This window comes from Sturnus vulgaris, chromosome 22 (assembly GCF_052056855.1).
Source record: "Sturnus vulgaris isolate bStuVul1 chromosome 22, bStuVul1.hap1, whole genome shotgun sequence".
Taxonomy (NCBI): Eukaryota; Metazoa; Chordata; class Aves; order Passeriformes; family Sturnidae; genus Sturnus; species Sturnus vulgaris.
Window position 1 is genome coordinate 6,108,025 of NC_142264.1, and position 21,668 is coordinate 6,129,692.

At 47.8% G+C, this 21,668-nt stretch overlaps 1 protein-coding gene across 2 annotated transcripts in view; it reads right to left on the reverse strand.

Moving 5' to 3' along the window:
- Window positions 1–21,668, reverse strand: part of COL27A1 (collagen type XXVII alpha 1 chain) — a 141,635-nt gene that overhangs the window by 63,255 nt on the left and 56,712 nt on the right. For both annotated transcript variants that reach the window (XM_088177441.1, XM_088177440.1), the window contains 11 exons: window positions 16,404–16,457; window positions 12,863–12,907; window positions 10,559–10,612; window positions 10,133–10,177; window positions 5,520–5,573; window positions 4,777–4,830; window positions 4,581–4,634; window positions 3,620–3,673; window positions 3,258–3,311; window positions 1,315–1,359; window positions 604–657 (listed from right to left, as the gene is read on the reverse strand). In XM_088177441.1, the coding sequence (XP_088033567.1) occupies window positions 604–657; window positions 1,315–1,359; window positions 3,258–3,311; window positions 3,620–3,673; window positions 4,581–4,634; window positions 4,777–4,830; window positions 5,520–5,573; window positions 10,133–10,177; window positions 10,559–10,612; window positions 12,863–12,907; window positions 16,404–16,457 (567 nt within the window). The remainder of the gene's footprint in view (window positions 1–603; window positions 658–1,314; window positions 1,360–3,257; window positions 3,312–3,619; window positions 3,674–4,580; window positions 4,635–4,776; window positions 4,831–5,519; window positions 5,574–10,132; window positions 10,178–10,558; window positions 10,613–12,862; window positions 12,908–16,403; window positions 16,458–21,668) is intronic.

The following is a 21,668-nucleotide window of genomic DNA, read 5'->3' on the forward strand; positions in this document are numbered from 1 at the left end:
AAGCAGAAAGAGAAGGATTTCAAGCCCACCAGGGGTAAGGGAAGCTGTGGCAGCACACGGAGTGCCCCTGGCTGGGCCATCCAGAGCCCAGGCTCACCAGTGTCTCCAGGACAGCAGCTGCATTTGCTCAGTAGGCAGATACTCCAGATGTGCTGCCAGACCACAGTTTTGCTATTTACTGTTTGAAGAGGTTGTTTTTGTTGGGTTTTCTCTTTCCTTTCGAGTGTGGGTTTGTGGAGTGCATTGCCCTGGGATGGCTCCTGCTGATAATTAGGCAGCAAAGATAGGAATGATGTGCATTGTTTTAGAACAAAACCATGGAGAAGCAATGGAAAATGAGATGATGATGGAGAAGAAGTTGGTTAATATCAAAAGAAGAACATATTTGTTTATAATGGCTGAAAAAATGCACCATCATTCTTTTGGAAGAAAGAAGCAGAAGCTGAGACCCCAAAATTCTGAGAAAAAGAGGAACCCTCAGTTCTGTTGTTCTCTCTGGAATGAATACTTGGAAGAGTGGTAAAAGTGAGAAAAGACATTTCCCTCTTCCTTTCCTCCCTTCTACCCACTGCTTCCATGATCAGGAACAAACTCTTCTCTTACCTTTGGACCATTGGGACCAGGTGTTCCTGGAAATCCCTTCCGACCAGATCGACCCTGAAATAGATGGGAAAACCACAAACATCAAAAGCTTGCAGCTGCTTTGGACACTGGTGCAGCTCACATGCTTGTAAAATAAAAGATAAAGACAAAACATTCATTTTCTGATCCACCTATTACCAATTTTTAGGATATTTTACTATCCTGCAATTATGTACAGACCCATTACAGAATCCTGAGCTGGCAAGCTCACACCTATGACAATATTCTTTTTGCTTCTTCTAACTGTGTTTCTGTGATACATCACAGAGGTCAAAAGGACTGTCTCTGACTGTCCAGCCTATTTTCTTTCTTTTTCTTCTACTCATTGAAAAGTACTATAAATCAAGGAAGAAACACAAGGGCTGCTTATGGAGATGGTTTCCAATCAATGTCATTTATCTTGAGGATGAACTGTTTAAACATTAGAGAGTTTTTCAAGGTTTGAGGCTTTAGGCAAGTCATAAACTCAACACCCTGTGCAAGACACTTCCTGGACTTTCAGCCATCCTGGATCAAGCAATCAATCAAGCCCTGGACAAGACAATAATTCATAGAAGGGCAGATTAACTTCCCAGACCATGAGGGTTGAAGCTTTATGAGAATTTAACTACAATTCCATTGCAAGGTCGTCAGAGCTGGTAATAACTGAGTGAATAAATGACTGAAACTTACCTCTGGACCAGGGACTCCTGGTGGTCCTAAGGGTCCTTCATCTCCCTAAGGTGGAAAGAAATTAAAATAAAAGGCAAAGTAGTGACAAAATTTGGACTCACCATGCAGCAAGAATTAAATGCCTGCAGTGTGAGGAGCAGTTAAACACAGGCTCTGTGCTCAGCTGTCACATTTTAACAGCTGAGCCCTTCTCTATCTTAGAGCAGCCTCTGAGGTTTCTCAGGAAAAAAAGGTGTCAAGTCCTGCCCGTAAAAGCCATCCAAAATTTGACCAAGGCAGCACCAGTTGATTTGGTCTGTGATGGGCTGGATTTGGCCACTAGGGTACCCTGGACATGCTGCATAATTGCCTCATTTGATTTGGCAGGGACGTGAATGCTACAGAATTCCCTTTTTCTTTCTTCCCCCCTTTCCTCTCCCTTCCCCCCAAAAAAGCATGTTCCAAAATTTCCCACAGAACCATTTGGCAACTGTGTGAACGTTTCCCTTTTGCTTTCAGCTGGGACTACACATGCTGCAGGATGGAGCTCTCACAAAATCTCACACAGCAATTGGACTCGGTCCTTTCCCTTGGCTCCACACCAATTCCTAATGTGATAGGAGCAGATCTACAGTTTCTAAGAGACCTTCAATTAAGCTTCACAAAAATTATCTCAAGTGTCTAAAACCAAGTGCCAAGAGAGAAATTAAAAGCGCCCTTGGCAGCCACAGCCTGGCTGCTCTCGTTTCGGTGGTCACCCGTGGTAATGAAGGGGCACAGACAGGCTGAGGGTGGGACTGGGGGTCAGGAACCCAGCTCCAAGGGCTCACACAAGCCACCCACAATATCCACATTTCCAGTGGGATGCAATTCAGAGCCCTGACCCGGTGCCCTGGGTGACCATAGTGGTAAGAACACAGTGCTGTGCTGTGCTCTGCTGCACACTCAAAGTCCTTCAGCACAGCTTGCACCAAACTCCATGTCCATGTCTTTACTTTTACACTCACTAACTAGAGTAAATTGAAGGCAGCTTGGTCACGCCTGCCTGAACCTGGAATGCAGGGCTTCGATTCCCTTTGTATTTTGGCTGGAATAATTTTTTTTCCTATTTCACTGCAAATAAATGAGCTAATTTGCATTAATCCCATTTAGAGAACAAGCAGAAGAGTTCCCAGAAAAACTTAAGAATTATTAGTGCTATTAAAACGAGCTCCTGCCCATGCATGTGCTCAGTATTATTTACACAATGTCTCGTGACTGTGGACAAATAGCTTACACTGGCCTGAGTGAGAGGAAATTACACCAATGTCACTGGAGTTACAACAGGATAAACAGGGAACCCAGACATTCTCTGCTGCTCCCATAATGTATTTGCAGCTCCAGGACAATTAGATCAATGACAATTTTTCCCTTCTTAACAAATCCAAGTGGAATGATGCTTCAGGTTCTGAGTGAAATGGTGAGTGAAAGCTGCAAGCTCTGAGATGCTGGGCAAATGAATTTCTGCAGAGCAGCAATTCCCATTTCCTTCTCTGTTACACAGGGATGTTTTTCCGTGTGAGAGAGTGCAGTCTGCAGGTCTCAGGGTTGAAAAGGAACACACTTAAAAGGAGCAGAAAGCAAAAGCCAGGCCAGGGCATGTCTGTGCAAGGGGATGTGCAGGGAAAAGAGCTCTAACATCCATCTGGGGGTGGGGCAACAGGCTTTAAAAGCAAAGCCAAGGCAGAATTTAGGGTCAGCAGATGCCAGCAGTGACTGGAAGCAGAGATCACAGGACTTGGAGATCACATAGCTTAGAGGAAGCTCCTCTTCTGCAGGTCTCTGATCCCTCAGCATAAGCATCTGCTTCCAAATTCAGAGGGACCAGAGCATTTTAAACCATGGACACAATTTCACCACGCATTAATTTACAGAATTTGGCATTGTTCCTTAAATCAAACCTCTTTTGAGCTGAGGACACTCACCTCTTGTCCAGGCAGTCCTCTTGGCCCAGGTAAACCTCGTGCTCCTGGCTTTCCCTGAGAAAGGGCCAAAGGAAAAGATACTCAGAAAATAGAAACATAAGCTCAGAAAGGCAATTAAAATGAGAAAGTCTCTTTCACAGCCATGGGACATTATCCAATGTCAATTTTGTTACAGAAAAAAAATCTGAAGAAAAGAAAACTCTGCACTTGGAGGGACCTCAAGCCAAACAGACCAAGCTGAGATGCTGGCCAGGACAATCTTTAGGAATCTCCTGAGGTTTCTCTCTTCCCCCCTTCCCACTACTTTGTTTTCCCTGGCTGCTTCCAGCCCCACACAGAGCTGCAGTCTCTGCTCTACTCACCTTCAGACCTTCAGGACCGTTTTCTCCTGGTGGGCCAATGTCACCTGGGAAGCCCTGGAGAAAATGAGAACTGGTCAGGGTGCAGAGGTGGAATTCTGCAGGCAGTGCCAGCCTCTGTGAGAGGTTTAGTTAAAGTCTAAGGGACAAGATGTGCTCCATGCTGAGGGAGGCAATGGGACACAACATCAGTTTGATGGAAGAGCAGCAACTCCCTTTAGGTTCATCTTCTTACAAGATTTACTGCAGCGAGGGCCTCCCTGTCATCACACAGCTAAAAGTGGTGATTTGGGTTTTAATTAATCTTTATGAGTCAGTGCATAGCCTCTGTGCTGGGAGAAAGGAGCTGCAGCCTCGGTGCCAAAGGGAAGCAGGCAGGAATTAGGAAAGGTGCTGACACCCTGGTTAGCTGCTGTCAGCCTGGCAGGGCTCCTGCCCACCCACCACCCACCCATGGAGGAGGAAACAAAGGAAGCCGTGCTTATTTCCAATAGCGACAAAGAGGAATCATTGCTAAGTGGCAGCACTCAGCTGAGAGCCCTTCCAGACCGTGTGAAATACCAGAACACTGGTGAGGGCAGAACAGACCATCACTTGTGCTGGAAGTGGCTCTCTAGCACCTTACAGACTTTGTCTGGTCGCTTAGGAAGGAGGAAAATGATGATGTGCTGGGGGAAGCTCATCCTGCATCTAAGGTATCACTGTGACTGCTTTTTGGTAAGGGAAGTTAGAGGATTTTCTACTTTAAATGGGTTTTTGAGTGGGGAAAAAGTGAAAAAACTCCTTCGTTTTATCTATGACAAAAAAGGGAAGGAAAAACCAGGAAACTATGAGATGTGGAATGGGTCATGAATCCATCTTGATCCTTCCTCCCCCATCACCACTCATGTGCCAGCATATCCCAGGAGAGAAGTGAAGCCCCAGGCTGGAAGGATGTGAGAAGGAGGTGGTGGGTGGGACATACCTCAGGGCCAGGTGGTCCTGGAAACCCAACTGGTCCTTTGTCACCGACTTTTCCCTGCAGAAATCAGAAAAACGCGGGGAAACGTGAGCTGGCTCCTGGCTCTCAGGTTTCCTGTTTAGAACAGCACACCCTGCCAAGCTGGGCACAGAACCTCTGGGAAGGGAGATTAGGAAGCAGAGGGTGCTTGGTTACTTACCAGGGGGCCTGCCTTCCCTCGTGCCCCAGGGACCCCAGGCAAGCCCTGGCTGCCCTGAGAGAGACACATTTTTTTCAGAACACAATGAGGCATCAAAAAAAATTCCAATTCCCCAGGCTCCAGCTTTGCTGCAGAATGAGGAGCAGCTCCTAAAGGCTGGACTCAGCCCTGCACGGAGCTGGGACAGCTGCACTAGTGTCAATGAGATGTTTCTGGAGACAGCCCTGAATTCAGCCCCAAAAAACACGAGCTGCTGCAGTTGGCTGTGGCTCAGAGCCACCCAGGCTCCAGCATAGGGCTATATGCAACATTTGTCAGCCACAGTCAGTATCACATTAAGTCACAGGGGAGGAGTCATTTGATCAGAAGTTATACAGAGCATTAAGTGCTTCCCTGGGTCAGAGTTTAAGTTGCTGCACTGAGCAGGCAAAATTCTCCTGAGTCTGCAGCCGCTGGACCACACACATTCACACACATCCCCATCAATCCCATCACTTCTGATCTCTGCTAGGAGACACAGCCCCTACAGAAAGCCCCTGCAGAACTGCTTTTACTATGAGTAACTACAAAATTCATATACGTGGATTTTAGAAAGACACAGCATACCCCAAAGGGAACTATTCAAGCAGGGGAACCTGACAGCAGGATGCAGCTAATTCCAGCTCCTAGTGGATGAGCTGAGAAAACTGGTGGCCACTGCTACGTAAGGGGAAAAGAATGGTGGAGAAAAGGAAAACAATTACCTTGTCTCCTTGGAAGCCGATATCTCCTGGAACACCTGCTCTTCCCTGATCACCCTGGGTACACATCACCAGAGAGTTAAAACAGGCAACAGCAACAGACAAAATGCCCAGGTCGATGCTTAAAAGGTGCTTTGTACAGCAAAAGTCCCAACACCAGCTCCACTCAGAACTGAGCTGCTGGCAAGCTGCAGACCACATTGAATGTAGCAACAGCCCTGAACAAAGTGGGCATTTCCCCATGTGATTCTAAGGTGAGAAAGGAAACTGCAGGAGAACAAAACCAGGAATTCCCAAGCATTGTGTATCTATAGAAGCTGCAAGAAGAGAGAGCACATTCCTGCAACAGCGACCATGAGGTGGTGAAGTGTTGAATTCAGCTGAACACAGGAGTTCAGTTTTTAATGAATGAACCTTTTCTCTCACAAGGCTCTATAGAAAAGAAAACAATCCTCAGGGTTTCTGTGAGCATATCCTAGTCCTGACATCAAACATCAATCCTCTTTCATAAGAAAACAAGAGCAACTTCTGGTAATGCTTCAGTGCTACTTCACTGCCAATATCTGAGCTGAGATTCCTGGGAGGGGTGGGCTGGTGCTCACTGGGATGGGCAGCCCATCACTGGCAGTATTTCCTCACCAAGCTGGCTGTCTGTCCCCTGTTGGACCAACACAAGAGATTCTGACTTCCTGGGTAGAAGCCAAATATCCCTGAAGCTTTTCCAAGGAGCAGTGGGCTACCTTGCATTGGCTCTTAGCCCTGCTGTGAGCAGCTCTGGACCAAATTACCTCCTGATGCCCCTTCCAAATTCATGTATTTAGTGATTTACTTAAACAAAGGATGAGTCAATGATGGGGCAGAGAAAGGAAAATTCTACTTGGGAAGTCAAGGGAAGAATGACTACAATAACTTGGTACAATGACAAGACCCAACAAAAATAACTGCTGGAGGAACTCTGTCCCATGAACTTGGCTTCCCAGCAAGGGAATGAGCCACTCCAGAGCTATATGTTTAAACACAGTCCACATGGAAGACATATGGAGTCCTGCAACAGAGCCAAAGTCCACAGAGAGATGTCAGAGAAAGTCCACTCCACTCCAGAAAAACCACCCACTAGTTATCAGAGAGCTGAAATAACTGTAACTACTTCAGTAACATGCAGGGGATAATGAAATTGTGGATGGTTCAGGCTCGAGTTGGTAAGACTTTTCAAAGACAATTTCTCAGAAGAAAAATAATAAAGAACTATGCAGATTCAATGATGGAAACCTTTCATGGATTCATGCTAAATTTGCTTAAATGTTTTGGCAAATGCTCCCGGAACATTTCACTGAACCATCTTCAAAACAAATCTTTTACATAGCAAAATTAAAATGTTGCTCTTAAAAATGTTAAATTGATTTTACTCATTTGGTTTTTAACCTAAAATATTTTAATTTGAGTCAAATAACCAACATTTTGTTTCATCTAAACTATTTTCCATCTTTTTGGGGTTTTTTTTGGCAATGGGAAATGGAAACATTCAGCTCTTTATACAGCTTCAGTTCGGAAGAACCCCAAGTATTAGATACAACAGAAATGGCAAAAAAACTACTGTGTGACCCAGCTCCTTCACAGATTTCTCTCATCTTCTCTCAATTTTCTACTTATTTTATGTAGTCCAAGGCTTAAAACACTGAAATCTACTTAATTCTGGCTCCTGACTGAAGGCAGCATGAAAACAGCTTTTCTGGAAGTGACAGGTTGGCTCTGAGGTTTGCCTTTTTCATCAATTCTGAGGGTCAAAAAAGAAAGATTATATTTTTTATTAAGCAATTTTCTACCCAGACTGTACAAGTGGCCATTGAAATACTGTTTCAGAAGAAATACTCAGACACTAAGTAATAACTACTAAAATAGAAGTTTCCTGAGCATAGCAAAACAGAGGAACAAACCTTTGTTCCCAAACTTTAGGAAAAGTGGGGCATGAAAATGAAACCAGTTTTCAAAAAGCTCTGAGAAACGGGCATTAGAGAGGGTGAGAAGAAAGTGGGGAAACAAAACAAATCTCTTAACCTGAGCCAGACCACACACCAGATGTGCACAAGTTATTGTGATAGCACAGCAAAATGTCACAGCATGGACAGCCCATCTATGGCTGTCAGTCTCTTAAACCAGAACTGAGGGCTGGGGCATCACCTTTTACCTGACCTAGAGCTGGGACTTGGGATCTGTGTCCTCAATACGAGGGAAAAATCACAGAGGAAGGAGGTCAGGCATGTTTGTTATTAAAATCTGCCATGCCGAGATGACGACATGGGCCTGCAAGGACTTGGTTCACGGGGCAGGAAAAGGAATGTAGGGTCTGAAATTACAAACAGCCTCTGCCCATGGGATGTTGCCTGTGCTTCATGTTTCACCTATAAAAAGAAATGCAGCTTCAGACACCCCGAGGCCCTTTGTAACCCAACACAAACATAGAGGGGCTACCAGGGAAGGGACCGAATGCACAGCTGTGGGATATATTTGCTGTCTGTGGGATGCAGAGGAGGTTGTTGTGCAAAATCCCCTCAATTTTCCTCGATTGGAAGTCTCTGTTCCCAAGACTTCCTGCTTAGCAATGCAAAGGGAGCTAACACTGCTCAACTCCAGAGGTATTTGCCTGAGCCGTGTCCTCCACAAGTTACAGATGTCCTGATTAATAAAACTCCTTTGTGAGAACAAGTAGCTGGGATTTCCTCTGCTTCCTCCACCTTTCCCCTGCACTCATCACCCCACGTGGTTCTTCTCAAGGCCACTCTTTATTTCAGAGTCACACAGTAATTCCACTTCCCCTGCTAAGAGCAGACACAGCCCTCTCTTCCCCCTCTGCCTCCCTCCATGAAAACACAGGGATGGAAACAGAAGGGTGACCTGGACCTGCCTGTCTAGCTGCTAGATAAAATGATGTGGCTTTTTTCTGGAGGAGTGAGATGTTGTCCCTTATTCTGGTTCACACCTGGCCATGTGATGTGAGGACATTCTCCCAGGTGGATGGAGGTGGCAGCTCCAGTGACATTCCCACTGCCACCCTGTCATTACTGTCAGGTTTTACCAGCATCCATCTGACTGCTGCTGACTGAAAGGAGTTTTGCTCAGCTACAGAAAGACAAACCTGTACAAGGCCACATATTTTGGACGTGACCAAGACAGATGGGATTAATAGGAGATGCAGACATCCAATTAAATCTTCATCAACCCATCCCCAGGAAGGCAGGATGACCTGCAGCCTGGAGCTTGCAGGGGGAGGCAGCTGAGGGGGGGAAGGAAAAGGTTTCCTGTACCTCAGGAGCGTGGGATTGTTGGGAGGATGGATCATTCCACACTTGGGAGTATTGTAAGGATCACTCCAGAGAGAGCCACAAAGCATTTGGTTACTGTGACAGCAGTGGCTGGGGAAATACTGGGCACAGACAGAGCAGTTTCTATTAAGTGATGGAGACTGAACTGTCCAGGAAGGTTAATTTTGCTAAACAATGATTTAGATCTTGGTGATTCTTAAGATATTTAACCATTTCTCCCAAGGAGTGGAAGGAGGACTCTGTGGACTCCAGGATCTGGGGTTTAATCCAGAAACCAGATACAATGTCTTAAGCTTGTCCCAAAGAAAAAACCCTTATCATGCCTTGTCATTGCTCTCAACAGAAGTGGAAAAGCAGCACTAGGGAGAAATGGAAATTGCAGACACAGGAGTCCTGGCAAAGAGCAGCTATAATACAAGAAGGGTTGAATCAACGGGTTTGACACTACTTCCCCCCTGTGCAGTTTTGGGCTGCTAAATCATTCTCTAAAAGCAAACATCTAAGAAGAGAATAAAACATCTGACAGGAGGAGGAGAATACACTTAATGGTCATTTTCCACTGCCCTCCTGAGCAATCAGAGCCAGCAATAAATAACTGCACCTCCCACTCTTCAGACTAAATAAATCCTACAGCTGAATATCTGGAGGAGGAGGGTTCTTGTGACAGTGAGACATTTACACACACAGCTTCATGCTGATTTAGCTGAAGCTGTGTGGTTTTGTGCCAGCACCACTAAATCACTGCAATCAAGGCCCCTCTCCATTTTGCTTTTTCTAAAGTGATTTATATCAGTTTGGGACAAGGCAATTTCCTCCCAGTAGGAAGCTGGACTGAGGTGAGGCTCCTTGAACAGGAGCAGAGGTATCCAACACACAACAGTTTTTCCAGGGGATCCACCTGGCTTGTTTGATACAGGGCTGCTTTTTCACACCACATCTTTCCCCCAAATGCATTAATGCAAACTCACTGTCAATATTGAATCATCTCCTCCCCATCCCATCACGTAAACAACATAAAAACAGTGGAACACCAGATAATTGTACAGTTACTGTCATCATCAGTGGGATGACAAAGAGGATCTGAGCATAATTTATCTATACTCCATGGAAAAGGGGATGGGGCAGATAGCAAAGAAAGAAAAATCAAATCTAGAGTGTCACAAATGGAGTGAGAGGATGGGGTAGAGATGACCAGAGTGGAACCAGCACTACGATGCTGAATAAGAAAGAGAAACTAGAAAGGGGATTTCACATGCAAAATTAAAACACAGTGCAATAAGGGAGTATTCAGATCACCTTATCACCTTTCAGTCCATGCTCTCCAGGGTTTCCCATCAGCCCCTGAAACAAAAGAAAGTTCAGAGTGAGGCTGGGCCATGGTGGAGACTTGCTCAGGTCTGTGACATTGCTGTTTGCTGATGGGGCTGGTGGCTCAGACCCACAGCACTGGCCTGGCACAGTCTCAAGGTCAAAGGCTCCCAGAGTGTGCTCCATCACACATTTCTCCACGTGCTGCAGGCACACAGGGAAAATGCTTCTGGAATTCTCCACTGACTCACACCCACTGCAGAGCACCAGCAGGATGCTGTGTTCAACATCCTGTGCCTGCACACACATCACTGCTGCTCATCCTCTCTCTCAGGACAGTGACCACTGCCCAAGGAGCAACAGAATCACCTTCAGCCCAGCTATGGAGGGATGAGAGCTCAGACACTCCCTCACCTTTAATCCTTTTGGTCCTGGATAGCCAATCGGTCCAACAGGGCCCATGTCACCCTAGTGAGAGAAAGAGAATTACCACAGTCATTAGGTGCAAACCCAACAGATCCCTGCATGGGCTGTGAAATTCCTCTGATATCCAGTCTCAGGATGCCTGAAGAAATGCACTACTGATATCAAGAGAAGCAGCATCCTGGCATGAGTCAAGGCTCTTTGAATGTGCAGACAGCCCCTAAATAAAGGCAGCACCCAAAGGAAAGAGAGGAGAGACAGGAGGTGGGGACAGAGGTGTCTCCTGCTGCTGCAGTGAGAAGTCAGCGTGGCATTGTGTGCTGGGACTTAGCCCAGTGTAGGACAGCAGAGCTCTGGCTGCTGTGGGCACCCACGTGTGATGTACAACAGAAACCCTTCAGTGCTGGTGTTGAAACGGGCTCTGGCTGCTCTCTGCCATGAAGAGAGGCAGTGACAGGGTGCAGCAGCCTGGCCTCAGTGTGTAAATAAACAGGGCAGGCTCCTGAAGGAGCGATTCTCCAGCCACAGCCCCGGGCCCGCAGTCACGCACAGGGAGCTGGGCTGCAGCCACCCCAACAGAGCCCTTTTCATAGCTCCTAGCATAAAGGCTGCTTGTGGAAATGCATTTACTCACAGCTCTGCCCACATGGTTAATTAGGAGAGCAAGAGGCTTTATTTACACCTAATTCTGCTCTTCAGCCTCTCTTACACCGTGAACCAAACCCTGCAGGGTGTGTGAGGCAGCCAGAGCCTGGCTGGTCCCAGGGTGGCTGCAGGTGGCAAGGAAGGGACAGAATGGGGGCCATGTGTCACCTTCTCTGTGCCCTGCAGTGTGGGCCCTGTGTGCACACCCTGGGGAAGGAGCTGGAGCTGTCCCCACAGGGAGGACGGGGCAGGATGGAGGTGCTCCCTAACCCCAGGAGGATGGAGGGGGTCACTCTTGGTCTGATCCACCAGAGATGCTTCAGCATCCTCAGTTCAGGACATGCATGTCACCCTGGCACACAAGGTCTGACTCAGTTTGACCTGAATCTCAGCTTGAAGTTTGGCTGGGCCAGTGTGGAGGGGAGGACAGGCAGCTTCTGGCTCCATCATCTCCAGAAGGATCATGATCACATTTACCATCTCTGACCTTACACTTTCTAACAAACAGAATATCTGTGAGATAACAGCAGCAAGGAAAAGAGAAATCTTTCCAAAAGCAAGGAGGAATATAATCCAATCTGGACAATGCCTTCAATGGTACTGTTTTAAATAGCAATCTTCATCTTCCAGCTTTTTGATAGGACCACATCCTTTCTGCTGCTCTGGCTAATGTAGCTACTTTCATCTTCATTAATGAGGGGAAGCAGACTTAATTCCTGGTTCCATGGAAAACCTTCCTTTCAATCCACCTCTGCCCCAATCCCACATCTCCAAGATGGGTGTTCCACCAGATTCCCTGCTGTTCCTTCAAGGAATGTAAGATTTCTGGGTTTGTGCAATGTCTAGTGCCATGAAGGCCTTGATCTAAGCTGACACACACTCCAATAATTTAAGCTATGGAAAGGCAAAAGGGGAGGTTTTTTAACCATTCCTTGCAAGTCAAGTTTCCATGGATTATCACAGCTGAGGAGGAATCATAAGAAAGATTGCTGTAGTAGTAACAGAGCCTAACAATTTTTGTGCATGGAAGAGAATAACCTTAAACAAGTCCTGAGACCTAAAAATTAACCATACTGTGTTCAGCTGGGCATTCACTAACCCCCAACACAGCTGCCAGAGGAGGAGCTGCCACCCATCCTCACAGCCATTTATCTCCTGCTGGGGGAAAAGTGTAATGAAGGGTGCAATTTGGCTGAGTACAAAATTACCTGGATTAGTGATGGGATGGTGAGAGTGCATGTAAAATTCCTGTCTACCCAGAGGACAGACTGTTCCTGCCCTCAGACTCTCCAGTGAACAAGAACAGTGTGTCCCTGAAATGTCTCCTTGCTTTGTAAGAGATCCTGGTGTGAAATGAATGCTGCATCTTTGAAGAAATACCCTGGCAAACGTTATCAAAAGGGCAAGTTATTGTGAAAAAAAAAAAAAAGACTCTAACAACAGACTCTTAATCTGTTTCCTTCTGCTTGGAAAGGGTTTGCCCTCCTCCACCTCCCAATCCACCAGGAAACCCCCTCTCTCCCCAGATGTCACACCTCCCCCATACACACAGTCATCCTGCTCACAGGAAGAAGAAAATCTGTGTGTATTTAGGCAGGTTGAAAGGGTTAAAGCTTGACAAGCCAGATCTCCATTTGTTTTTGTACTTACAATGAGTCCAAGGACTCCAGGAGGACCTGGGGCTCCCAGTTCTCCCTAAAAGGAAAGGCAAACCCACATGGTCACGGACACTTTATAGACAAGCACAGACTGAAAGGCAGCTCAGTGTTTCAAGGGCTTGAGGGAAGGGAAAAGACTGTCCCTCCCCTTTCCATCCCTCCTTTCAACCCCAGCCCCTTTCCCCACCAAAGCAATCCAGAGCTTCCATCTTTGGGAGTGCACTTGTGAGCACACCCTGGGAAGACACAGGCTGCTTGTTGTTGGGCAGTTATTCCCAGGGCTGACTCCCCTCCCAGGAGCAGGCTGGATGAAAGGAACATTTCACCCTGCAGGGACAGGTGGGAGCTGCCCCAGGTGAGATCCAGCCACTGGCAGGGAGAGGGACCAGAGCAGGGAGGGAGAGCAGGGCTAAGGTGGGAAGGAGGAAAGCTGCTGCCTTAGTGTTGGGAAAGGTGAGGTTTTGGGAGTGGTTAAGTAAGAGTAAAACCCTGAGGCAAAGGAAGACCTGCATGAAAATGAACCTGGGTAGTTTGGGGAGAGGGTATGGCAGGTTCTGATGCTGGCAGATGGGTCCTGGAGTGAATTTGGCACCTTGGAGCTCATCATTCCAAGGGTCAGACTGCTGACAGGGCTCGTGGAGCTGCTTTGGCTTCTCAGCTTCACCACAAACGTTCTCTGTGAGAGCTCTCCAAAGACATGCAGCAGCACTGGGGGTGCCTGATGGCATCTTCAAGTGCAGCACAGCAGGGAAGCTCTGCCAGACCCCCACAGCTCACCCATCCAGCTCCCTGAGCAGTTCAGAGCCGTGGGGGGCTCAGCCTGTCCCCTGCCCTCCATCTCCAACGGGGCCTCTCTAAACAAGTGCATTGGAAATGCTGAACTTCCCGTCAGCTCAGACTGGCCCTGCTCTGGATCATGCTGGTACTTTCTTTGACAGCCCTGCTCAGTTTATGGTGCACATCTGGTGGAGTCCCCTCCAGTGCAATATAGCTCCCCTTTTATGGAAAGATTTGCCTAGTGGAAGGAGGAAAGAGAAGGGGACGCAACGTGACTGAATGTGCTCAGGGCTCCTTGGGTAAAGGGTTATGTGTGTTTATTTTATGGGAAGTGGAGTAAAGGACTATTGGGCAAGCACACACACACAAAAAAGCGTTTCATAATCTCAACCAGCCTAAAATTGCTTTTTTTTTATGGCCAGTTCCTTTCCTGCATACTTGGGACATCTGTGCAGCAATTGTTCCTCATGGGTGGGATTTCTGTGTCCTCAGAGCTACTGTTATAAGGTCGGCTTCAAGCTTTTAGCAAGGCCTGGCATTACTGGCTCAGGAAGAAGAGGGAGTATCCCAGGAATGCTGAGTGCAGGAGCTGCACGGTGGCCCGGGTTTCCCAGGGTGGCTGGGCTGCAGGCTGTGTGCATGGTCAGCTCTTGGTCCCACCAGATCAGGAGGCACTTCCCAGATTCCTGACTCGTGTCACATCGGTATTCCTCAAGAGAACGGCTGTGTGTGGAAATGCATGACCTCACAGCTAACAGAAGAGGATTTCCTCTTGGAAGAGGAGGGGGTGGACTCCCCTGAGAGATGGGGACAGGACTAGTTGTTAATTTGAGCCATTCCCTGGTCTAGGAAATGGAGGATTTACAAGTGGCCTTTCCTGGCTATCACTCCCTGACCTATGAGGGAAATCAGGCTCCAGTCTCCTTTTTTTCAGTGCGTGAACCAGGCACTGGGACAAGAGAGAAGGAGATGAATCCACAGCCCTTTCCCACGTCTAATTCCCCTGATTAAGAGCTAATTGGAGTGGCTGAAGCACTGGGGGGAACATGGGATCTGGAATGGGATGGCTGAACAGTTCTCATCGAGCTGCTAGGAGGGAACAAGGTCCCTGGGGCTGGAGGAGCCTGTGCTGTGCCCGGAGGGGATGGAAAGGAGATCAGAGGCAGCCGGGCTCAGCCTTCCCCACCAAAGCAGGGATCAAACAGAGGATGTGGCAGCCTCTGACAGCTCAGCTGCACACCCCACCTACCCAACCTAGCATATTTGTGTGCTCCACAAACAGACTTTCTGGCATTTTTCTGCGTCTGTGACTCCACTCGTGACCCTGTGAACCTCCCTTTAAGCCAGCCCAAACAGTCTGTTTTCATTCTGCGATCGCCAAGGCACATTAATATTTAAGAGCCGTTGATAAGATGAAAGAGGAGCGATCCTTCTGGATGAATTCACGGGACATTTGCTGCTCTCCCAGGCTCTGGGAACTGCCATTCAGCTGACTGGCATTGAGAACATCTTCTGAATGGGGCTTAGACAACTTGCATAGTCAAAAGTAAACAAAATGAGTTATTTGGGGGAAAAAAAAGTCTTCCTGTGCTCCAAGATTCCTGCTCTTCCTGGTGGGCTGGCTGGAAATAGCAGTACAATCAGAAAGTTTTCTACTTTGGGACTACTGATTCCACTCTGACCCATGGCTTAAGTTGACTGAAGGATGGGAAGAGCCCAGCAGAAACATTTCTTGGGAACATCATTCTTTTGGTTCCCTGCATTTATGATTCTTGTGCTGAATTCCCACAAAGTCTGGAGTTGCAGCTGAGCTTGGCTTGGAGATTGGAGTCGGTTGTGAAAATAACTTTTATGCTGCATATATGACGAATGGGAACTTGCAGGCACATGTGGAGTGGGTTACTTCACACAAATCATCCCGTCAAACCCCAGAGCAACATGGTGATTATGTGTGAATAACCAAGGCAGCAGGAATTTCAAGGATGAATCAGTGCTGCTCACATGCTAATTCAGGGGGAACCAACAAAGTAATTCAGAAAATAATTTAGGATAATTAATACATCTAAGAACTTGCAAACCACGAGGATGTTCTGTGAGCAGAGGCAAACATAGCACATCCCCACAGTTTAGTGCTACAAGAGCAGAGCAAATGAAACCTTATCAGCACCCAGCTGCTTAAGTGACCTCTGTGACCATCCTGACCCAATTCCCAAGAGACACATCCCACTCTTAGGAAGCCAGCAGGGGTCAGATGAAGACTGAAGGGAGGCCAATTACTCAGGAGACTGGAGACTTACTCCCCATGCAGTCCCAGGGCTGGCTGAGGGATGGGGCAGGCAGCAGCTTGGGCTGTGGAATCTGTCCCTCAGTGCTCCCAGACACTTCCCAGAGCAGGGAATCTGTGCCCTGGGGTATGGACAGCATGGTCCAACACTGCCTACTCTGCCAGGGCAACATCCTTCCCCTTTTTCTCTTGATTTTCTCCTAGTCACACCTTCCAGATAAGACAGCACCTGTCAAGACTGAGGTGCAAGGAAAGCAAGAGATGGAGACACAAACCTGATGGCAAATGACCCAACACACAAACCAAACACAGGAATTTTCAGCAAGGCAGAGATGTACCTTTGTTTTTCAAAAGGGACAAAGCCAGCCAGCAGCTGACACCAAGCTTAAAAGCTTCACTCAGCTCACAGTGCAGTGCAGTGTGCTGCCTACTGCAAAAAGAAAAAAAAGGAAGGAGAATGTCATGAACTTACAGGGTTCCCATCGATGCCTGGAGGTCCCCGCTCTCCAAAATTACCAGGAAAACCCTGAGAAGAGGAGGCAAACATGAATGTTAGTTATTGAGGCTCCCTGGTGTAGACAGTGAGTTACAAATCGCTCCCCTTGCACCCTGTGCAGCACTTTGGAAAGCAGCAGAACACAGGGACATGTGGGACAACCAGCCTGCCTGTCCTCATCCAAACCACTCCTGCCACACCAGCACAGCTCCACAAGGCCAGAACCCCTGATTCATAAACAGCACTGCAGTGGATATATTAAAAAATGGATTGTCAATCCGAATTATTCAGTGCTATCTCCTGACAGGACCATTTGAGCAGCACCCCTCCTCTCAGGATAGCTGGAGAGCACAAAGGCTGCTGGAGCCCATGCAGATGCTGAATGGAGCAGATCCGAGATGCCTGGTGAATTCACTCCCTTGCAGCTTGCCAAACTCATTACAGTCCCCACCCCAGAGCTGTGAAAGGCCATGTTTACTACATGAAAAAGTCACCACAAAAGGCGACTTCATCTCATTATATCCAAGTCTGGAAGACTTCAGACAGTTATAGAGAAGGGAGTGGAGGTACTGAGCCACAGCCAGAACGTGGTGGTGTGACACGTTCTCTCTCACTCTTGGACAAATCCTGTGCTCCTCTAAGCTCCCCCCAATTCCCTGCTACAACCAAATCCCAAAGCAGCTTTCTCTTCCCTCTCCTGCCATGCTCCATCTCCTGTAGGAAGAATTTGAGTCAAAGTGCTTTATCCCCTTCTCTGGCTCACCAGAAATACAAAGGACAACGTGGGCATGTTCTGGAATATCTGAGAGCTTAAGAGACAGGGATGAAGCAGACAGGGAGAGGATGCTCTCCTCTCCTGCCTGCTTCTCTTTATGCTACAAACACTGGTTATCTGAGAAAAACAAATCTGAGGGAAGTGGAATGCAACAGCCAATGGTGACAACGCTTATCTGGAAACCCATCAGCAACAATGAAAACTGCAATGATCACAGCAGACAGAACAGGAAAACGACACTGGGAAACTGTCATCCAAGACCTCCCTTGACCTTTGAGGGCTTACAACTCCTGGTGAACAGAAAAGGTAAAAAGTTACTTGGTAAAATCTAAGGTGAGAGATGGGAGACTTGTTTATGTCAACAAAAGTTCTGCCACTGACCTCAGAGTCAGCATTTCAGCTCTTCTGTACCAATTCCCTCCAGCACGAAGGACTGAACCGACATGAGCTATTGCTTGCTTGGATTCAACACTTCTATTTTGTGGGAATCACTGCGAATAGGAAACTTGTCTGCCTTTCTCCAGCTAGGCACTGCATCCCTGAGGCCTGTGCACATGCCAAGAAGCTGTGGTAAGCAACCACTGGAAACAGCCTTCTGCCATCTAGAGACAAAGATGTCAAATATAACAAGAAGGCGGGGGGGCTACAATTTTCTTTAATGAAAAAAAGGGGAAAAATAACTCTGCTACATGCTGAATCAATCAGATGAGAAGAGAAATGTGCAGGGAAAACTCATTGCTCAGGCAAGACCAAATAAAAAAAAAAAAAAAGAAGATTGCCAGAATATTTTGCTGTTTACAATCATGTGGCTTGCCAAGGAAAATATGAGTGTGCATAGACTGATACCGTGCTTACACTGCTGCAGATTTCAGTCACAGCCTTCAGCATTCCCCCAGCTGCATCCTTCCTTCCTCAGAGGGCAGAGCTGGGCATGGAGTGACCCAGGGATGCCACTGAGCACCAGTCCGGCCCTGTGGCTGCTGAGGTGTCTGCTATGGAGCTGAGCTCTTGCCAACACGGGGAGATTTTACTACTTTGAATGCTACAACGAAAACAATATTGCTACAGCAGCATAATATCAGCTAGGGGAATGCTTGCACCAGACTAAAACACCATTGTCTGAATTTGGTTTAAAACTGTTGCAATGAGACATAAACAATGTGCTCCTGTGCCAGAATAAAAGAGCCCAGATAAGGAACTATTTAAATGCATATGTTTAACACATGTGTTTCACTCTTTTTTTTTACGTCTCAGTTTTCCAGCATTAACCTTTCTGCTTAAAGACAGGAAATTTGAGGCACTTGGTGATAGAATTTATAGAAGTCTAGCTTTTACACAGGTTTTCTAGCACTAGATCTCCAAATATCTAGAAAACCAGATTATTCCTGTGTTTGGAGGTGGAGCTGAGCACCTGAGGTCACTTGGCCAATACCACCCAGCAAGGCAGAGATTCAGCAATAAAACCTGTTCACAACGTGCTGTGACTGCCCATGAAGGCCAGGGTTCTGCCAGTCCTCAAGATGGGATGGAAAAGGGTCAAAGTGGGAGGAAGCTGAGCAGAAAAGAAGAACAGGCCCAGGACAACACTCAGCACCAAATCCCCATCCTTGCCAACACCTTTTTTGTCCTTAACACACCACCTGCACTGCTGGCACAAGCAACCCCCAGCCCCAGCTCACCCGGCCAGGGTGGTGGGTGGTCCCCTGGTACTTTTTGGCCCAAGTTGTAAAACAAACCCAGAGGAGGAGACAACTGGAAAGAGCAGCTTCAATTCAACTAACCCCAGGCATCCTAGCCCAGAAGTGGGGCTAGGCACACAAGGACAGGTTTTGCACATTAAATGAGGCTAAGGCTGGTGGCTGTGGCATGGAGAAGGGTATTTCACCATCCATACAGTCTACAAAGACCCAAACCAGGTTGTGAAAGCTATCCCAGCACAGCTCTTGCACAGCAGGAAACAATCAATCTTTTAAGCCCCTAATGAAAAAGAAAGCACTTTGTTTCCATGGGGTAAGCAGTAGCAGTTTAAACCACAATAACAGTTCCAGTGACCACAGTGTCCTAATTTATTGGATCTCACACGTCTGTAAAAGCTATTTTTTTGGTGCCTCTCCTGCTTGAGCCTAAAGGAGAGAGAGATGTTCCCCAGGAACAGAACTAGCACTATTGAACTAAAACAAGCAGACCAGAAGTTACAAGCAGACTTTGTTATCCCACTGGTTTCATTCTCCTAAGCAGTGACACCTCTGCTCTCCCATGCACTGCTCCCAGAGCCTGAGCAGTCCAGACTGGAGGAGAACACATGGGGCAGGAAGCTCATTTTATGGTGCTGGCACACAGGCAGCTCACAACTGGCAGCCCATTACAGGAGACTTTTGAAACAGGTTAAAGAATCCAGCAGATCCAGAGTCTCCTGTGAGTGCAGAGGGAGTTTTGGTACAGAAAATCCATATTTTTTCAGGGTGTTTTTTTAAGGAAAACTAGTCCCTGGAAATTATGCTTAAGAATTAGGACAGCAAAGGAAAACACCCTAGTGAAAAATACAGAGCCACGCATCCTGCCCGCTCTGTGGGAGGGATGGGATCTACAGAAAAGGACCAGGACAGGGGAGGGAATGGCAAATGGCAGCAGAACTGGGAAGAAAATGCTCGACTAACAAGTTGTGCTGGCCAAGAGCCGGCGGGGTGCTCCTCCACAGCGCTGCAGTCAGGTATGACAAAACTGTTGGCTTTATCTCACAGCTGGGAAATTCGGAGAGGAGGTGGGGGCAAATGTCCAGCTGAATGGATTTCACATTGTCTGAAGGAGAAGTTCAATGAAAGAAGCAAGAGCTTGCCTGGGGAGGAGCTGGAGAGAGAGCACACAGGCAGATGTTTGCACTAACAGGACCTGGGTGCTCCTGAGCTCTCCTGTCCCCAAAACAAGCAGAGCTTTACGGGGCTTGCACAATTTGTCCTCGCTGCACTCGGTGAACTGAGACACACAGAGATACAAACTGATTTATCCCAGGTTACACTGAAAAGTCTGAAGCTGAAGCAGTAACAAGTCTCTATCTTTGAGATGGTCCAAGAGCGCCTTAATTCCTTTTCATCCCCACTGCCTGCAAAGGGCATCCTTTCATACACCAGGGGACTCCTGCTGAGAACAACCAGACCCCGACAGACCCTGGAACCAGCTCCTCCTGCTCCAGGGGATTACATCCCCCTCCACCTCCCCTTCCTTCCCTCCTCAGCTTAAAGCAAACAGAGCAGCCTGCCCTTTCTGCTGGCTGCTGCCAGCCAGGGCGCTGCTCCTGCTCGGGGCAGACACCCCTGCTCCTTGTCCCTTGTCGCAGCTGTCCCCAGCAAGCAGGGGCTGGTGGCACACGCGGTGTCCTTTGCTCCCCCGAAGTCCTTTCAGGTGTTCACGTGTGGGTGGGTGTGTTGTATGTACACAACATCTGATTCAGTTTAAAGCACTTTCCCTGCAGGAGTAAGGGAGGCAGTCTGGCAGCTGCTGCTCCGAAGAATCCTGGCAGGCCTTCATGCCAACAGAATCGTTCTCCAAAAATAGGATTTTATTTTCCTGTTGGCTGAAGGTGAAGCTGCTCAAACCAACCAGCCCTCCTGTCTTGTCTGCAAAAGACTCTATTTGCCAGTTGGCTCCAGCCAGGTGAATTGCTGCCCAGGAGCCTCCCCAGGGATGGAACTTGCAAGTCAAACAATTTAAGTAAGGAAAAAGAAAAAAAAAAAGGTGGTGGAGAAGCAGGGCTGAGGGTGAGAGAAAGCCTTCACTGGAAAAAAAGAAGGAGAATAAAACAAACAAGTGTAGCTTATGTTGGCAGCTCACACCTCTGAGAGAATTCCTGGTGTGGGGAGCAGACTGAGCCCCTCCACAGGTGGGCAGGGGGTGGCTCAGCCCCAGCAGGAGTCACCCCAAAGGGAGCCTGGCAGACCCTGAGCTCCTGCTGTGCCTCCCACAGCTGTAACCCAGCACAGGGACCTCTGCCTTCCCCTGGGTCTGGGCAGTTTTCAGCCCTGCAAAGAGGGACGTGCCACCCCTGGCTGGGGATGGATGGGGCTCCTGCTGCAGCTCTGCTCCTCTGCCACCTAAAGGAAGCTTTGCTCTCTCCCCCAGGGGACTTCACAGCTCTGTGTCACCTCTTGGGACAAAGATTTCAGGGCATTTTTGAACATAACTATCCCTCCAGCTGTGGGAGTAGAGCAGGAGCAACACAAGAAAAATTTCCTGAAGCCCCTCCAGCCAAACATCACTCAAGTGAAACGCCAGCCCCTCCACACTCCTGCTCTCTTCCTTTTCCACTGGTACAGGATCTTTCCCCATCTGCAGAGATCTAACCAAGTTGCCATTGCACAGACATGTTGGCCTAATGCCAGAGAGCTCTGAGCCTGCCACGGCTCCTCCTTATCTAAGACCAACATTTCAAATCCAGCAGCCTCCTGTTCAAGAAAGTCAAGCTTTAGGGG